The sequence below is a fragment of the Lathyrus oleraceus genome, chromosome 7, assembly GCF_024323335.1.
Source record: "Lathyrus oleraceus cultivar Zhongwan6 chromosome 7, CAAS_Psat_ZW6_1.0, whole genome shotgun sequence".
In the NCBI taxonomy this organism is placed as follows: Eukaryota; Viridiplantae; Streptophyta; class Magnoliopsida; order Fabales; family Fabaceae; genus Lathyrus; species Lathyrus oleraceus.
The window spans coordinates 422,798,553-422,815,917 of NC_066585.1; the positions used below are offsets into that span (position 1 = coordinate 422,798,553).

The 17,365-nt window shown below is 36.7% G+C and overlaps 1 protein-coding gene across 1 annotated transcript; it reads right to left on the reverse strand.

Moving 5' to 3' along the window:
- Positions 1 to 11,330: 11,330 nt before the first annotated feature.
- LOC127107065 (tricyclene synthase TPS4, chloroplastic) lies at positions 11,331 to 15,141 on the reverse strand. The gene is made up of 7 exons (XM_051044341.1): positions 14,913 to 15,141; positions 14,533 to 14,794; positions 14,005 to 14,380; positions 13,549 to 13,770; positions 12,093 to 12,231; positions 11,731 to 11,979; positions 11,331 to 11,651 (listed from the first exon to the last, which is right to left on the reverse strand). The coding sequence occupies exons 1-7, from the start codon at positions 15,111 to 15,113 to the stop codon at positions 11,361 to 11,363; spliced, it is 1,740 nt and encodes a 579-aa protein (XP_050900298.1). The 5' UTR covers positions 15,114 to 15,141; the 3' UTR covers positions 11,331 to 11,360.
- Positions 15,142 to 17,365: the final 2,224 nt, after the last annotated feature.

A 17,365-nucleotide genomic window follows, 5' to 3' on the forward strand; every position in this document is an offset into this window, starting at 1 on the left:
CCCACAATGTCGTTAGGATTAGCAGAATTACCAACCTGCTTCACGCCATGGATTTAAACATCACCTCCATAATTCCACGGAATGGCTTTGCTTGAGGAATACGGTACTGGGCCAGGTGCAGTAATGATTAGGGGAGCTACCCTGGGCTCAGCAGTAATCTTCACAGGCACTCTAGTAGCGGTAATCTTCACTGGAACTCTGGACCTAGCAATCACAAATATTTCTTCAATATGGTTTTCCACCTTAGGAATTTTTTCGAAGAGAATCGTACGATCATCCATCAGCCGCTGAATACCATCTCTCAACTTCAGGCAATCATTGGGTCGGAGTATACAGAGATCATAAGTTTCAGCGCAAGCTGGAAATAAACCAGCTTGCAATAAATTCTTCTTGATGGTCAGGAGAGAAGATGTTAAGTCTGCTACAGTAGTGATGTGGGAATTGCCATCGACAGCATTAACAGCCTTGTCATGATTAGGCATAGGTGCAGTGACGACATTAGGAGTCTCCGGAGGCTCAAATTCAATTTCCCCGGTGTCGATCATATCCTGAATTTTATTCTTCAACAACCAACAATCGTTTGTATCATGCCCGGGGCTACCGGAGTGATATGCACACCTGGCATTGGGATTATAACGAGGAGAAGTAGTGTTGACATTTGCAGGAGGACCTCTGAGAGTGATTAAATTTGCCTTTAGCATACTTTGCAGCGCTTGTGCTAAAGTCATATTGATCTTGGTAAACTGCCTTCTCGGCCTGTCCTGTCTGTGCTGGAAGTTTTGAGCCGACGGGGCTGCAATCGTAACTGCTCCAACGGCATGGTCACTATTTTTCTTGTTATGACTCCTTTGACCGTACACCGCATTTGATTCATTCTTCCCCTGATAGGACTTTTTGCTGCTTGCAGAAGTAGCCGCTTGTATCTTTCCACTTCGAATGCCGCTCTCCACCCGTTCACCTGTCAAGATAAGTTCAGTGAAACCCGATGAAGAACTTCTCAGTAGATGGCTGTAGAATGGTCCAGTCAGTGTACTCATGAACATGTCCACTAATTCTCGGTCAGTCATAGGGGGTTTGACTCTGCCAGCCAAATCTCTCCATTTTTGGGCATATTCTTTGAAGCTTTCTTTAGAGCCCATAGTCATATTCTGCAACTGTAGCCGAGTAGGTGCTAATTCAGAATTATACTGGTAATGCTTGTAGAATGCCGTCGCTAAATCGGTCCAGGTGTGGATGTTAGAGCTCTCGAGCTGATAATACCACTCCAACTGTGTGCCAGACAGACTCTCTTGGAAGAAATGGATCCTTAGCTTCCTATCAGTGGTATACGGCTGAATCTTTCTCACGTAAGCTCTCAGATGCATCTGAGGACAAGATGCACCGTCATACTTAGTGAAAGTGGGGATCTTGAATTTGCGAGGAATGACCACGTCAGAGACTAGACCCAAGCTTTCGAAATCCAGACCGGGCGCCTTCTGACCCTCCATAGCTAGCATACGTTCTTCCAGCAGTTTGTACTTATCACCTTTTGGAGAGTACTGTTCATTTTCATAATCTTCATCATCATCCTCCTGGCTGAAAGGATCAGCATTCTCCTCTTCTGAATCTGTCCCCTCTTCTTGATCCTTCGGAATCCTAATCTTGACTCCTGCAGCCTGTCCTTTAAGCCTTCTTCCCGGGTTAATGTAACTCACAGGTTTCTTGTCTTTCTTCTGCTCGAGCAAGAGAGCCTTCAGTTCCTCCTACCCTTTGGATAAGCTTAAGATCATCTCCTGGAATTGAGCATTTTGAGCCTGGAGATCTTTGACAGTTTGTTCGAGAGCCATTTTTCTGTTTGCAAGGAAGACCGTAAGAACATTGCTCTTTTAGAATACCTGTTATGCAATGCTATGCAATGTATGAAATGTTTTCAAGGACTTTTAGAATTTAACTTTGCGTAAACTACCAAAAAGGAAAGTTTTTTTTTTTTTTTTACAAAACAGTGCAAAGTTAAATCCCTAAGTCCTCGAAATGGTTAGTACAATGCCATGATGTTATGATGTCATGATGTTATGATGTTATGATGTTAAGCAAACAACAAGCACAAACAAGTCACACAACAATCCTTCCTAGGTTTTAAGGCTTGCACGAGTTCCATAGGTAAGTACCCTCCCCACTGAAGTTTGGTTGGTTCAACCTGTCCTAGAATAGTAACCGGGTTCTAAAAGGATCTCCAATCATCGACCTTTCTTTAAGTCCACTTCAGTGCAACACCAAGTGGTTGACCAAAGCTTCCCTAAAGTTCAATCTCAAAGAGTGTAGTATCGAGTATCAACCAACCCCAGTCGGAACCGAAGTCAGTTATCTCACTACTTTCTAATGGCTAGGATGAGTCAATTAGGGTTCTAAAGGTCTGGTTAATATTTTGATGACACCACGCGGACGCCAAATTTTTCCTCAAGTAAACATGAGGAACATCAGGACATCCAAAGTGTCACATTAACCGTAGCCATCATTTTAACCATTCCAGTATACGCCGGATAGTCGCGATGATCTATTGCTACTTACCTAAGGTACACTAGATCCGGGTATAGGATCTTTCACTCAAAAATACCCAAGCAATCCCTTAAAAGTAAATCAGACAATTTAAATAAGTGATCTTGTTTTTAAGGTGACCTCTCTTTAAGATCCCCAGCAGAGTCGCCAGTTCTATCATACGGTGAACTGACTTTATGTGTTTTTGCTTTGGAAAGCAGATGTCGCGGTTAGCAAGAGTCGCCACCGACTTTTCTTTTATCCCATAAGGAAAGGTGGAAAAGAACATGAAAGACCTTAATTAGATTTTGGGTTCGGGAGGTACATTATACAAAGGGAAGGTGTTAGCACCCTTTGTATCCATGGTTATCCATGGGCTCTTAATTGCTTGATCACTTATGTTTGTCTGAAAAAAAGTGTTTGTGACTTGCTTAAAAATGTTTTGAAAAGAGAGTTTAACTTTGTAATGATTCTTGTATGAATGTATACAAAGTATTTATCTCGTTTAATTTTGAAAGCGGTTTAGAAAAATATAACTTGGCAATGATTCTAGTACGAATGTATACCAAGTGGTGATTTTCTAGTATTTGCAAGGTGTGAAAAATGTTTTAGGTTGTGAGCCAGCAATTAAGAGTTATACCGACCCAAGGTCTTTATGGGCATTTCCTATCCTTATGAGGGTAAAACTGTCCTTACTATTGAGAAGTAAGTAGTTTTATCCTTTGGATGTAAAGGGACATCGTAGGGTCATCGATCGGTCATTGAAGGCAACATTTGTAAAGATACCTTAGCATTCGAAGGGACAATCATCATTAACCGTAGGCTACGACAACGGGACATCGAGGGACAAAATCATATATTCGTAGGCAACATCCGAGGGACTATGATTTATTTTATAGGGACATGCTGATTTAACCGAAGGGTCTTGGCTAAGTGTATCCCCACATTCGCGGGACATGACCGTAATACCGTAATACCGTAGGGCAATAAAGTAATTAGGTCCACATTATAATCAGTTAGGTAATTAGGATGAATCTCCATATTAAAATCAATTAAGTAATTAGGATGAATCTCCACAAGGGTATCCCACAAATAAAGTGGGATACCTAGCAAGCTACCCTCTTCGGGAGTATGTGAGTCCTTACAATATTCAACAAACAAGTCAGAATACCAAATGGGGGTGCAATCGAGGATTACACCGCAAAAGAAACACAGCAGTAGGAATGTCAGGCAAAATAACGCATGATTAAAATAGAACAGATAAGATAAGCATAGAACAGAACAACCAAAATATTAGCGACTGTCACGTTCGCCTCTGCCTCGCCTAGCGAAGGCTTAGCGAATACTCTCTACATGCTCGCTTAGCGATGTGCTAGCGAGCGGCTGCGGGTTTTGAATTTCAGAACAGTACGATCTCAGCATGTTGCACGCCCTATGGCATCCAATACAAAAATTACATGGTTCAGCATTCAAGATATTCAGGCACACTTAAATTCACATGCAAAACCCCAAATATGTTTATGAATTCAATTATAATATCACATGCAAATTAAGAACATAAAGCGGTAATAGTAATGCAAACCTGTTTGCAATCGAATTGCAACTTTGAATTGGCAAGCCGGATTGAGTTAGGCGGAGGTAACCTTGATGCAGATGAGTTTCCTTCAGGGTTTCCTTTAGGGTTGCTCTGAATTCTCTGGGTTAGCCTCCAGGGTTTGCTGTGCCTTCTCTCTATCTCCCGTCTTCGTTCCCCTTTTTCTGAATGAAGCTCTGCTATTTATAATGCTCTTTTTGTGACCTAGTGGGCTCAGAATGAAGCCCAGAATTTTCTGATATCCACAAGCTTCGTTAGGCGAGCGGTATAGCGAGGGGTTCGCTAGGCGAAGGATTTGCTCGCCTAGCGAGCATGCCAGTTTGGGCCATTTTCTGGATTTGGCCATCTGTGAGCTGGGCCTTTGTTCTTTTAGGATCAATGCCTTGAAAAATAAGTTGGGATGCCTTAAAAATGCCTTGTAATACTAACGGGCAAATTTTGGGGTATGACACGAAGCCTACATAGCCTTGTCGAATGTACACAGTGGAGCGTGTGGCGCACACCAAGCAGGTCACAAAATGAAGTGGCTATTATTTCGACAAGGAATGTATTGGCCAACAATGTTGAAAGACTGTGTCGAATTCGCAAAAGGTTGTCAGGAATGTCAAGTACATGTAGGCATACCCCATGTCCCTGCAAGTGAGTTGCACTCAATTATAAAACCTTGGCCATTCAGAGGATGGGCGTTGGACTTAATTGGGGAAATTCGACCAGCCTCCTCAAAAGGACAAAGGTACATTTTGGTCGGGATAGACTATTTCACAAAATGGACTGAAGCTATACCATTGGCGAATGTGGATCAAGAAGCAGTCATAGACTTTATCCAAAAATACATAATTTACAGATTTGGGATACCTGAGACAATAACAACAGATCAAGGATCTGTGTTCACTGGTAAAAACATGCAGAAATTTGCACAAGAAACAGGTTTTAAGCTCCTTACTTCGACACCTTACTACGCTCAAGCCAATGGGCAAGTTGAAGCAGCCAACAAGGTAGTGATAAACTTGATTAAGAAGCATGTGGGGAAAAAACCTAGAAATTGGCATAAGACTTTGGATCAAGCCTTGTGGGCTTGTCGAACGTCCCCCAAAGAGGCAACGAATTCGACTCCATTCAAGTTGACTTACGGACATGATGCAGTTTTGCCAGTCGAAATATATCTGCAGTCGGTTAGAGTGCAAAGGCATCATGAAATCCCATCAGATACATATTGGAGTATGATGATGGACGAACTAGTTGATTTAGACGAGGAAAGGCTGCGCGCGCTAGACCTAATAAGAAGACAAAAGGAGAAAGTCGAAAGATTTTACAGTAAGAAAGTAAGATTCAAGACCTTCTTAATAGGTGACCTTGTGTGGAAAGTAATCCTTCCTATGGATCGAAAGGATAAATTAATGGGAAAGTGGTCTCCAAAATGGGAAGGACCTTTCCAGGTTTTGAAAACATTTTCAAACGGCGCGTACGAAATAGAAGAAATAGAGAAGGATAAGAGAATCCTAAGAATAAATGGCAAGTATTTGAAAAAGTATAAGCCTATATTGCAGGAAGTAAAAGTAGTAATAGAATAAGTGCAAACATAATTGTGATAAGATGGGCCAAATAAAAATGGCATTCAAAAGTTATTACAAAGAAAGCCTCAAAGGGATGAGAGTTGCTAAATAAATTCGATTACAAATTAAAATTAGCAAAAGTATCCTTCAAAGTGGCGAATTTCTGCCTCTGAAACTGGAGTCGATGATCACAAAGACTCTTGTGAGTAGAGAGAGTCTCAATCTCCTGACTAAGTTGCTGGGCTTTTTCTGCATGTCGAATACCCACCCTCAATTCTTCGTCAATCTCGCTCTGCTTGGGTTGCTGTATGGATGCCTTATGTTTCTCCTCTTGAGAGATCTTTTCTTGAAGTGCTGCTATCTGTTTTTTCCATTTTTGGATATTGTCATCACAAGCAGCAACTTCTTTGACATAAGTTTCAGAAAGCTTTTGCAATTTTGAAACCTTGTTAGTCGAAGTCGAAACGGCATCCCATTCAGCAGTTTGAGTTTCAAACTTGGAGGAGATCTGATTGGTGAGATCTCTTTGACGATGGAGATCTGCAGTGGCCAAGTCAATGAGAGTCATCAGCTCCATCACAAAACTTCCAATCTCAGCAGAAGCTTCCAGGACATTCACTTGCTTCAAAATTTTCTTAAGATCAATATGAGCAAGGGAATTCTCTTCCAAGACTTTAAACAAATCGACATCAAGGATTTTCGTTTTAATTTTGGTCAAGATGTTGCCAAGTGATGGTGCTTCAGAAGTTGCCCCAGAAGTGGTCGAACTACTCTGCGAAGAATCCTGGAAATTAAAACGGGTGCTAAGCATGGCTTTTAGATACTTCAAAGGTCTTTGCACTTTAAGATTTTCAAGCTCCTCGCGAGAGAAGCTGGTCGAACCAGTTGATTTGCCACTCCCTTGGGTCCGGTCAGGAGCAGGTGGAGTGTTTCGCGTCGAAGTATGCTCAGCCTCTGTTTGTTTCGACTGGTTGTCCCCATCTCTGGCAGCTCCATCTTCAGGATCATCTTCGACCACAACCTCCATGTCAATGTCATCACCCTGAGGTGCAACATTTAATCCTGGATGAGGAGGAGATTCATCTTCAGAAGCTTCACCCACTGTAGTGTCGAATTCTGCTACGGTTTGCATGTCATGGTCACTTGTGGGGATATCTTCCTCTGGGGCTGTTTCCTCCAGAATTTTCTCAGGCGTTCTTTCGACAGCCACTTGTTCCTAAAAATAAATTCTAAGATTTAGAAGAAATGATGTAGGAAAGGTGAACATATGCTGTCGAAATAAAAAATTACCTCAGGAATTTCAGTATTAAAGCCGGATTTCCCACTCCCCGTGTCTTTCGACTGAGGCTTAGCAGGAGGAGTACTGGCAGAATCCTTCCTAATTGGGTTAACGATGGATCTTTGGGAAGAGACCTTCGTGAGTTTCTTCTTCTTCTGAGGGGGAGGGATTAACTCTGGAGATTCGTCACCAGACTCTTCATTAGGGACTTTATCCTCGCCTCTCTCCTCTTCACTCTTTTTCTTTTGGATTGTTGGGGGTTTTCGACTTACCTAGTCATGCAGGCCAAAGCCAGTTAGTTTTGAAAAAGGGAAGAGGAATAATAAGAAGAGAAAAAGTTTTGTACCTTTGTCGAAGGCTTCTTAGCAGTACTGGGCGACGCTTCGACAGCAGCTTTCTTAGCAGGGATCTTCACGGCTAAGGAAAGAGAGGAGATTAAAAAATAAGTGTAAGAGATACATGATAATATAGTTAGAATAACAAAAGAAAAAAAATCGTGTTTTTCTGTGAACACCTTCAAGAATGGGATCCTCCACGCGAACGTGTTCTATTCCAATATGAAGGTGTCCTGGGTATTCGCCCAGATGATACTTAGTCGGAACCACACGCTCAGCAGGTTTTTTATACTGTTGACGGAGAACTTTCATAAAGTCCCCACAAACAAACCAATCTGGAAATGGAGGGCTAAATGCCACCCCAAATTCAGCGGTTGGCAAAGGAGGGAATTTTGGTGGATGACAGCTGAAAGCCAGGTCATAACGCGCCTCTGGTCGAAGGTTTGAAGGCAATGACAGTTTTTCAAACTTCTCTGTCAGTTTGCGTTTCAATTCTGCTGCTGCTTTGTGTATGGTTCGACTAAGATCATCAGGTCTATATGCAGTTTCGAAATACTTTTGAAATTTTTGTATTTCCCTAATGTGTCTTTGAATACCTTTTTTGGTCCGATCCTGCACAAAAGCGAAAGCATTTGTCAAATGTGTAGTAAAGGCAGTTACGTCGAAAAATCTGTTGGAGTAGTAATCTTTCCACCATTCGTCAAACTCAGGAGTGCATAAGAATGATGGTCGAAATATAACTGGTCGAATGCCGAGAGAATCATCAGCTAGTTTCTTCGACAGCTCTTTGCCTTCGTCTTCAGTATGAAGGGAGTTATAAAAGATGATGGATCCTTTCTTGGGGAATATAGGTCGAGGTTTGATTTGGATTAGGCCAAACTGTCTAGAAACAAGGTTGGGTTGATAAACTATCAAAGCAATTTGGTTTTTAGTGGTGTTACGGTAAGAAAAAAGGAGCCTAGGGGTTAAGAATGATTCCCAAACATTCAGAAATGTATTTTCATCCTTTTGCATCTCCAAAGGCAGTTGTTGGGTAAACCACTTAGGTCCGATCTTTCTATCAGCAAAAGGTGCCATGGTCGAAGTAAATTGATACCTTTTAGCAAACATCATAACATAGCTTTTAAAAGCTTGTCGAAGGCTGATTCCTTCATCAGTTGGCGTTATTAGCACTAACCTTGGCCATTCGACAGTCCTATTTTTTACTTCTTCTTCATCTATTTCTGGTGCTACAGGAAGATTGGCTTCAAATGTGGCATTGAGCCATAATTGCAAGAGCCAGAAAGGTCCTGATAAGTTGATTTTCTCTTGGGTTTTGGTGTTTTTTAAAAGATGTACGCTCTCACTCAGAGATTCATAAAGGTTCGCCAGAATCATTTCGCTCAAGCATAGTTTTGTGCATGCATGAAGCTGATTGGCTATGGTAATGAATCTCTTAGCAACTTAGAGAGAGCGAGAACAAAACACATATTTGGATAGCCATAGTGTTAGAAAAGCTATATGTTCGACATCTGAAACTTCAGTAGTACTCTTATCGTGATAATAGGACATGAATAAGGAGTAAGGTGCAAGGCTAGTCTCGAAAGCAATGGTATCTTCATTTAAGACAGTAGGGTCGAAATCTATACCATTGGGATGAAGACCAACAATGGCTGCTGCGTCGAAAAGGGTAGGCGTAACCATCCCACAAGGGAGGTGAAAGGTGTTGTAAGTACTATCCCAGAAGTAGAGAGAAGTTAAAAGCATATTTGGACAAATATTGGGTCCTACTCTCGACAACTGGATAAGGTCGAAAATGCCTACCTCTTTCCAAAAAGCCCCTTTAACTTTTTCGATTTTATCTAACCAAGATACGTAGTCAGAAGGGTCTTTCGACCATGGGCAAGTTCTAAATATCCTGGGATAGTTCAAATAGGCTAAGTCCAACTCTCCAATATCCGTCGAACTCGATGAGTCTTTTTGTTCTATAACTTTCTCTTTAGGCTGAGGTTTTCTTCCAGCGCCTATGGGTTTTGTGTGAAAGTAAGATGGAAAAAATTCCTTTAAGCGATCTGGTTTAATCTCTAAATTTGGAAGGGGACCTAACATAGCATGACAGTTTCCAGAAATAAGAACGGGGATTAATACCTGGGATTTATAGATGCATTCTTTCTCTTTCTCATTGGGAGGTTCTGGAACATACTGTTGATTTCCAATGGTCATTGGTCCTTTTAAATCATGCACATGAGAGAAAGTTGAGTCTTGTTTCTTCTTGGAATGTTTGCTGCTTGAAGGTTTTTGAGGCGCCATTGCTAGGAAAAACTTAGGAAGATTTCTCAGAAAAATGTGAAAAGCTTGAGAAATGGGTATGAAGAAAGGAAATCCGAAGCGGAAAAGGGTTTAAAGAAAAGGTTTATGGGTATTTATAGGAAGAAGATGTTGAAACGTTTTAGGATGGTAATGATGTTAGTGGGACACGTGGCCATTTCTGATGGAAATGATAAAGAGGTGGAAGTTGAAAAGAGACCATGATGTGAGGGAATGATGGTAGTAGGCTGTGAACGTGGGCTAGACGTGACATTGTGAAGAAAGTGTAATGATGGATCTGCATTGGAAATTGAGATTATCAGACTTGGATTTAATAAAGATTAAATGACATGGCATCAAAATATTGGTTGACAACAAATGACTGTTTCTCCAGAAAACACAGTCGAAACGTCTTTGCTGGGGGGCAATTTGTATACATGCGTTTTCGACGCCATGGGATTTGGTGTACAAAATGTTTCTTCCGACAAATAACAACATGGGATAAACGTTTGGCTAATAAGTATGGTTCGACACTTCGACAAAATGGAGGTTTCGACATTTCGACAAGATATCTGCAGCTGGGAAGACACCTTTGACAGACATGGAGAACATTGTAGTATATCGACAATTCGACAAAAAGCCTGAAGGAAGACGTCATTTCGACTTAAAGTACAAATTCAAATTCAAAAGAGTCGTGACGTTTGGCAGAAGACGCGTGGAAGCATCTGGCGAAAGGAAGAAAGCCATGTGTCACAGTTTTAGGATTTGGTCGTTAGTAACAGTTATGTTATTTGTATATAAATAGGGTAGTTGTTATCGAAAAAAGGTGTGAAAATTACTTGTACAGAATTCCTGAAAACACTCAAAGTACCCGTGTGAGAGAAAAGAGTCATATTTGGAACATGTATGTGTAAACAAACACCAATTTCTTTCAAAGTTATATTTCATAGAAAACAAAGTTATTTATATTTTCCCTTTACGCTTTCCAGTTTGTTACCTTTCTACGCTTTATTTTCGACACTTTACATTTCGTCAGTTTATTTTTTGCCATTTTACCTTATTTTGTCAAATTTACATCTCTTTAAACGCTTTAATCAACATTTCTTCGACGTGAAATACTTAGAGAACAAAAATGAAAGATACAAAAGTCGTTCTAAACATCTTCAAAGACCATCTAGATCTGCACATGTCCTAGGATTTGTGTGGTTGATCCTGCAAGTAACCTAATTCTACAAGTTTTGGTAAACCAGAGGTTGTTCGCCAAAATTCACAGCGAACAGACAGTAGTAATTATAGTTTTGATCATCTTCTCTAATGTCGAGTCTTCAAGACTCTACACTATACTCAAGCGATATGTCACTTGTTTATAGACAAAGACTTAGCATTCACATAGTTGATCCATGACATATATATTCGATAAAGTTTTGCATTAATTGCGACTACCTAACACACTCCTCTCTTTTTATCCGAGATTAGAACCAAACTTTGCATGGCAAAGCTAATGTAAGCCTAATTTATAATTCATTACCTCATAAAAAGAATTACCATAATTAAAAATTATCATTTTGAATGGCATGTCAAATGATATATCTCTTGAAGAATTTAGTTGGGTAAAATTACCTAACTTCTTTAATAGGGTGAAGTTACTCAATTTTTTAATAGGGTAGAGAAATTATTATCAAATAAAAATAATTTTACTGTAATTGTTACATGTCGAGTGAAGACAAATTATGACCTATAGGTTTGGCTAACAAATATATTCTAACATGTGTACATGTGTATGTCTATTCTCAACAAATTTAATTAATGGGTTCAAGTATTAACTCCTTTATTTGATTCTTTGATAAGGTATTAGGAGCTCCATGTCCATCTCCATATTGATACGTGCAGTGAGAAATTCTAGCAAGGTTGGTTAATGTTTCTAAAAAATATTTTGAGAAAGTTGAATATATAACTCGATCTTTGTTCATCTTCTTCCAAGTTTCATTAAGCAAATTGTGGATGTATTTGTGAGCAACCATCTCACTAACACCATTTTCCTTCATGTAGCACATAATTGAATTAGACGCTTCACCTCTTTGTAACTCCGCCTACAAAATTATATGACAATTTAGTGTAATTCTTTAAAATGAAAATATGCATGCATGGTTAAGGTAAGGTATAAATTACCGAGGATGTAGCTAAATCATTGCAAAGTCGAAAAATAATGGATGGTCTCTGTAGTAACAAATGACAATTTTCCAAGTACTCAAACTCTTCCTTTGTTGTGCTATGATTTAGTAGAAAATATGCATGGGTGAGTAAAACAACACCAGACACAGACACCCATGCATTGTTGAGGTAATCATCAAATTTTGGCATGTGTTTATCGTTACACCACTTTGCTTCTTGTACGAATGCTTTCAACATATCAGACCACTGTAATTAATTTAATTTAACAACAAACACCAAATCATATTAGTCTTCTTGTACAAGTAATAAACTTTCTATTCATTTTCTAATTTATATTAGTTTGGTATGTTTGGTGTTACCGCTTTCACGAGGTAGGGAAGGATGTCGTGTCCTTTTTCTTTAAGTGCATCGTACGCTAATTCGTTGACAGTGTTGTAGAGTGCTAAAAAAAATATCTTCATGTATTCCGGAAGAATTTTAAGTGCATTAATATCCCAACTGAAACAAACATCATCTTTTATTAGTGTTAGTTCTTTTTTTCTTTTTCTTTTTTTTTCAATTAAAAATTAAATAAATTTAAATTATTTTTATATTTGTTATAATATGTTTTCATAAGTTATTTTAGAAAATTTGTATAAATAAATTTAAAAAAGTTAAAAAAAAGTATATCATAATGTATTTTGATAAGCTCCTTTCGAACAACTTCACAAAACATATGTATAACTTTAAATAAGTAAATTCAAGTATACCTTATATGTTGTGATTCATTCTTTCTCATGCGTAACTGTTATTGAAGTGTGAGAATTACAATTTCTAACTCATATTATGTTTCAAGTACTCAGGTAATCTTTTGGTTTTTGAATTACACTTATGAAATTATGTTAGCTAATTTACTAATACTGTAATTAGTTACTAATATAGTTTTTATTTTATTAATTCTTCAACAATAACTTCTTATCAAACAAATTCGCTGACAAAATGATAAAGGATATATATATATATATATATATATATATATATATATATATATATATATATATATATATATATATATATATATATATATATATATATATATATATATGACAATTTATTGGATAATATAATGAAGGATACAAATTAAAAAAAATCTGAAAATATGATAATAGATATGACACTATTAAATAAATTTTGAAAATTAATATAAAAAATCATTTATCATAAAATTAAGAAAATTACCCAAAACAGGTCATTCATGACAAAATTTAGAAAGAGAATTTGGAATTTTTAAAAAAAAATAAGCATGCTTTTAAGCAAAAATCCAAAATAATCATATTTAAAAAAAAATCAAAATAATCATGTTTAAACAAAAATTACACACAAGAGAAGTATCCCGAGGATATGGCGCATGCATTTATTTTTGTACATAGACGTCATCTATAGTGGCAATTAAAAAAGTAGGTAAAAATCTATTCATGCATTTATTTTTGGGCATAATACATGATTATACCAACGATATTTTTTTGTGATATAATCTGTTGTACCTACATCGAAGTGCCGTAGGAATAATTATTTCGGACTATACCTACGGTAAATAGATTTTTATTTATATTTTTTGACAGTGTAACTGTAAACATGAACTATAACTTCTAACTACTCTTCGTGTGTGTAATTTTTTTTGTTTGAAATATAGTTGTTTTGTTTTTTTTTCTCTCGAAAATAGGGTTGTTTTATTTTAAAAAAAAATATATGTTTATTTAAAAAGAATGGAGAATTTGAGATTAGTTTTAGATTTTGTGACTCTCGATTATTGGACTAATTTAATAAAAACAATACCTTTCTACTGCGGTTGTGAAAAGCTCTAATTCATCCAAAGTGCCATAGACATCATATATGTCATCGATTAAAGTAATTAGATAAACAACTTTTGTTAAACTCTTGCGGAGATTACTGAATTTGGGCTCCAATGGTGCCACTCCAACAGCCCAAAAAAAACATTCCATTAATCGATCACGACTAAAACTTAACTTTGGTGCTAGTCCCATCCCCTTCCACCACCTTCATTAATGTATGAAAATGAAATTGAGTCAGTTAAATAAAATGTATATATTATTATTAAAATAATTAAGATTTTTAAACAAAAAAATAAATTAAGTATAAATTATTTTAATTGACAAAATTTAAAATAAAAGTAACTATTTTTTAATATACAAATCAAATTTTGAATAAATACTAAAAGCAAGTCCAAAAATGACCGACTTCAACTATTATTTGTTGTTTTTGTATAATTACCTTAACATTTCTATAAGATCTTGTTGAATATTTGATTGCACAATGTTGAATTCCAACTTGGCAGCTTCAAGCAACACTTTATTTGCATCCTTTCTATTTTTGTATGACTCAATATACCATCGGGCTTCAAGCCTCTGAAATCTACGATGCAATGGAAGCTCCAATGAATGATTCATTTCTTCAAAAACAAAACTACTTTCATCATCATGAATTCCTTGTCTGAGGTTGAAACTCGTGAAGGAATTTGCTTCATCTAAAATTTTTTCTCCTTCATAAGACATAAACGATGCCTCATAAAGACTTAACATTCCTTTGATATCTTTCATAAGACATGCCTTAAAATTTCCATTGTCGTCCTTAAACTTCTCAAAAATATCTATATATTGAAAACAAAAATCTCAATAGTGATAAGTCAAAGCTATTTAATGGAAATGGAATGACAATTTTTTTTAGAGATTGACTCTTACTATTTTTTGTAAATTTAATTTATATCTATGAAAATATTAATAATGCATGTATAAGTTGCACCTGGCGAAACATGATATCCATATTCTCGAAGGAGTCTGAATTTTAAGGTAGTTTTATGGAGACTTTCTTCAATAACTATATCACCATATTTTTCCAAAGACAAAAATCTATCAAGTGCTTCTCTTATCTCCTTTTCAAAGTGGTAGCTAAGGCCTAAGCGTTTCACATTTTCTAATAATTCTAAAATTTCTACATTTTCATCATTAATCATTCTTCTTACTTCTTCTTGCAACCTTCTGCTCCTATTTACGTAGTGGACATCCTAAAAAATCCCAAATGTTTAAGATTGTTTAATCATTACAAAATAAAATAACTTAGTAAGATAATTTTAGATAGAAAAAATGAAAAAAATTCCTCTAAATCTGTCACTATATTATTACCGCATAATCGTGTTTTAAGGATAATAAACTATCATAATTCCAAATATTGGGTTGGTAATTGGCGGATTTTCTTTGAGAAATATTTGAATTAGTAGCATAACATGGAAAGAGAGAACCATTTGAACTAGGAAGATTAGTTCTTGGTAGTTGTTGAGGTTTGAAGAAACTAGGAAGTGAAACAAATGATGTACTTAGCAACATTGTATGAATTTTGGCTGCCAATATTTAGTTGTAGTTGGGGTTTTGTATTATTTTATGTTGGGAGAGTGCTCACATATATATAAAAATCGTGCAAGTTTTTGTGTGGAGCTGATGCGTTTATGTAAATCGATACACAAGAGCCACAGAAGGGAATTGTTTAAGTTGTGGTGAGAAAACATCTCATTAGAAAATTAAAACTTGTAGATAACACCAACCTACTTACCAACCTATACAAATGGTCCATAACTTAATTTTGTTCATTACAAACTACATATACCAACACCCTTGTCTATAGGGTTCGGTCAACTTACTATCATGTTTTTAATTGTGATTAGCAACGACAATTACAGTTACAATATTGCCTGATGTGGTAGTTTATATAATGACATCAGATTATAATTGTAAAATATTTGAAATCATGCCTCCTTCTATATTAAGAATTGCATTAGACAACTTTTTCATCTGGATTTTTTAAAATATTTTTGTCAAAACTCTAAAATTTAATCTCAAAACTCAATTTACTTCTAACAAATTTAACATTAAATATTTTTTATCGGTGTATTTCAAACATTCTCAATCAAAATTCACCCGCAACCGCATTAGCATCCGCAAAACTCAATTTACTTCTAACAAATTTAACATTAAATATTTTTTATCGGTGTATTTCAAACCTTCTCAATCAAAATTCATCCGCAACTGCATTAGCATCCGCAAAACTCAATTTACTTCTAACAAATTTAACATTAAATATTTTTTTCGGTGTATTTCAAACATTCTCAATCAAAATTCACCCGCAACCGCATTAGCATCCGCAATCATAGTTTAAAACAATACTTGCTATCATGCTCCAATGTCCATTGTCAGATTAAAGCTCCAAAGAGATCATTACTCCTAAACAATGACACACCATGCGTTTCTCCTACTTTTCACATACTTGTTAGATAAAGCTTATACATTGAGTGGACCATGCTAGAATCGTGAGCGAATCACTTTCTTATAATATTTCAAGCACTCTCGAATGTCTTAGAGTTTCTATGTAGGAATATACAGGATAATTCAGTCTATACTCGAGTTTGCATAAGACGGATGAAAACTCTAATGTAGAGAAGAGATTCTGAAATTTATCTAAAGAGGATATGTGTTTTGTGATGTCATTTCTGAATTCATAATTTTTTATTTATAGGCCATGTTTGTGTTGTTTCACAAGGTTGCGACCCTTGATGAAACAACATCCTTTTAGCAACACCTTTACCAAAAGACGTATTGTTTCGCCTACAACAACGTTTTTTAAGAGTTGCATGTCTTCATTCTGCAACACTTCATGAAGTTTTTTCCATTTCCAAATTCAAAATTCAAAGTCAAGCAACGATAAATGACAAGAGCAACAAACCATCTACCACATGTCGGCCGAAGGCCGACCGCTAGAGCGCCACCGACACAATCGTATAACGCCGCGAATAACCCGATTTATCTGATGCGTCGTGAATAAGTGATCAAGTTCCGCCTACAAGCCGTCACTAGTGGCATAATGTTTGTGACCACCACACTTGTCCATGTTGCGCTTTATCCTCTTATGTTGAGTTAATTAACATAATTATTTATAAAGGTTTTTCATGTGTGTGTCACTTTCTATGTGAGACTATTTCCTAAGCATTTATTGGCATTTACCCACTTCCACTCTTCTTGTCATTTTGGAACACACACATTGAAATTTATTGTTCATAAATTGCAACAATCTCCACTTGTTGTAATAATAAGAAGACCAATTTCAGAAAAGAGAAACAAAGAATACTAATACAGTTAATCATCTTTCAATTTGAACTTAACCTTAGTAAGGATAACGCAAAGTCTAATCGGAATGTTAGGTACTTGAACCGTTATCCCTTGCGATTATAACCTTACACGCACTCTTTAATAGTTCTTCGCTTACATCTCTCACCTATAACTATTTATGGTCATGTGCTTTTCCTATTTTCGTGAATTTTTCATGAGAGAAACTCCAACTCTCACTTTAAGACGACACCATCTCGAAATTCACACAAGTGAAGTTCATATTGTATCTATTTCTTGAGATACTTATCCTCGATGTAGAACTTCATTAAGAGTTTGAAAAACTCAATCCTCAATATGTAATAGTCAACATTGTCATAGAATTTTGCATAAACATCCAGATAGGGTTAAGGTTTGTTAACCCTATCCAGATAGGGTTAATGCCTTGTTGTTATCAATTGAATCTTAGGTTAAGGTTTGTT

What these genes read in the sequence shown, in the direction of transcription:
- LOC127107065 (XM_051044341.1), bottom strand. Translation starts at nt 15,113, where the DNA reads ATGTTGCTAAGTACATCATTTGTTTCACTTCCTAGTTTCTTCAAACCT. An exon ending in GATCTTATAGAAATGTTAAG is followed by an intron (nt 13,771 to 14,004) that starts GTAATTATACAA and finishes ACATTAATGAAG; the next exon opens with GTGGTGGAAGGGGATGGGAC. An exon ending in TTCACAACCGCAGTAGAAAG is followed by an intron (nt 12,232 to 13,548) that starts GTATTGTTTTTA and finishes TGTTTGTTTCAG; the next exon opens with TTGGGATATTAATGCACTTA.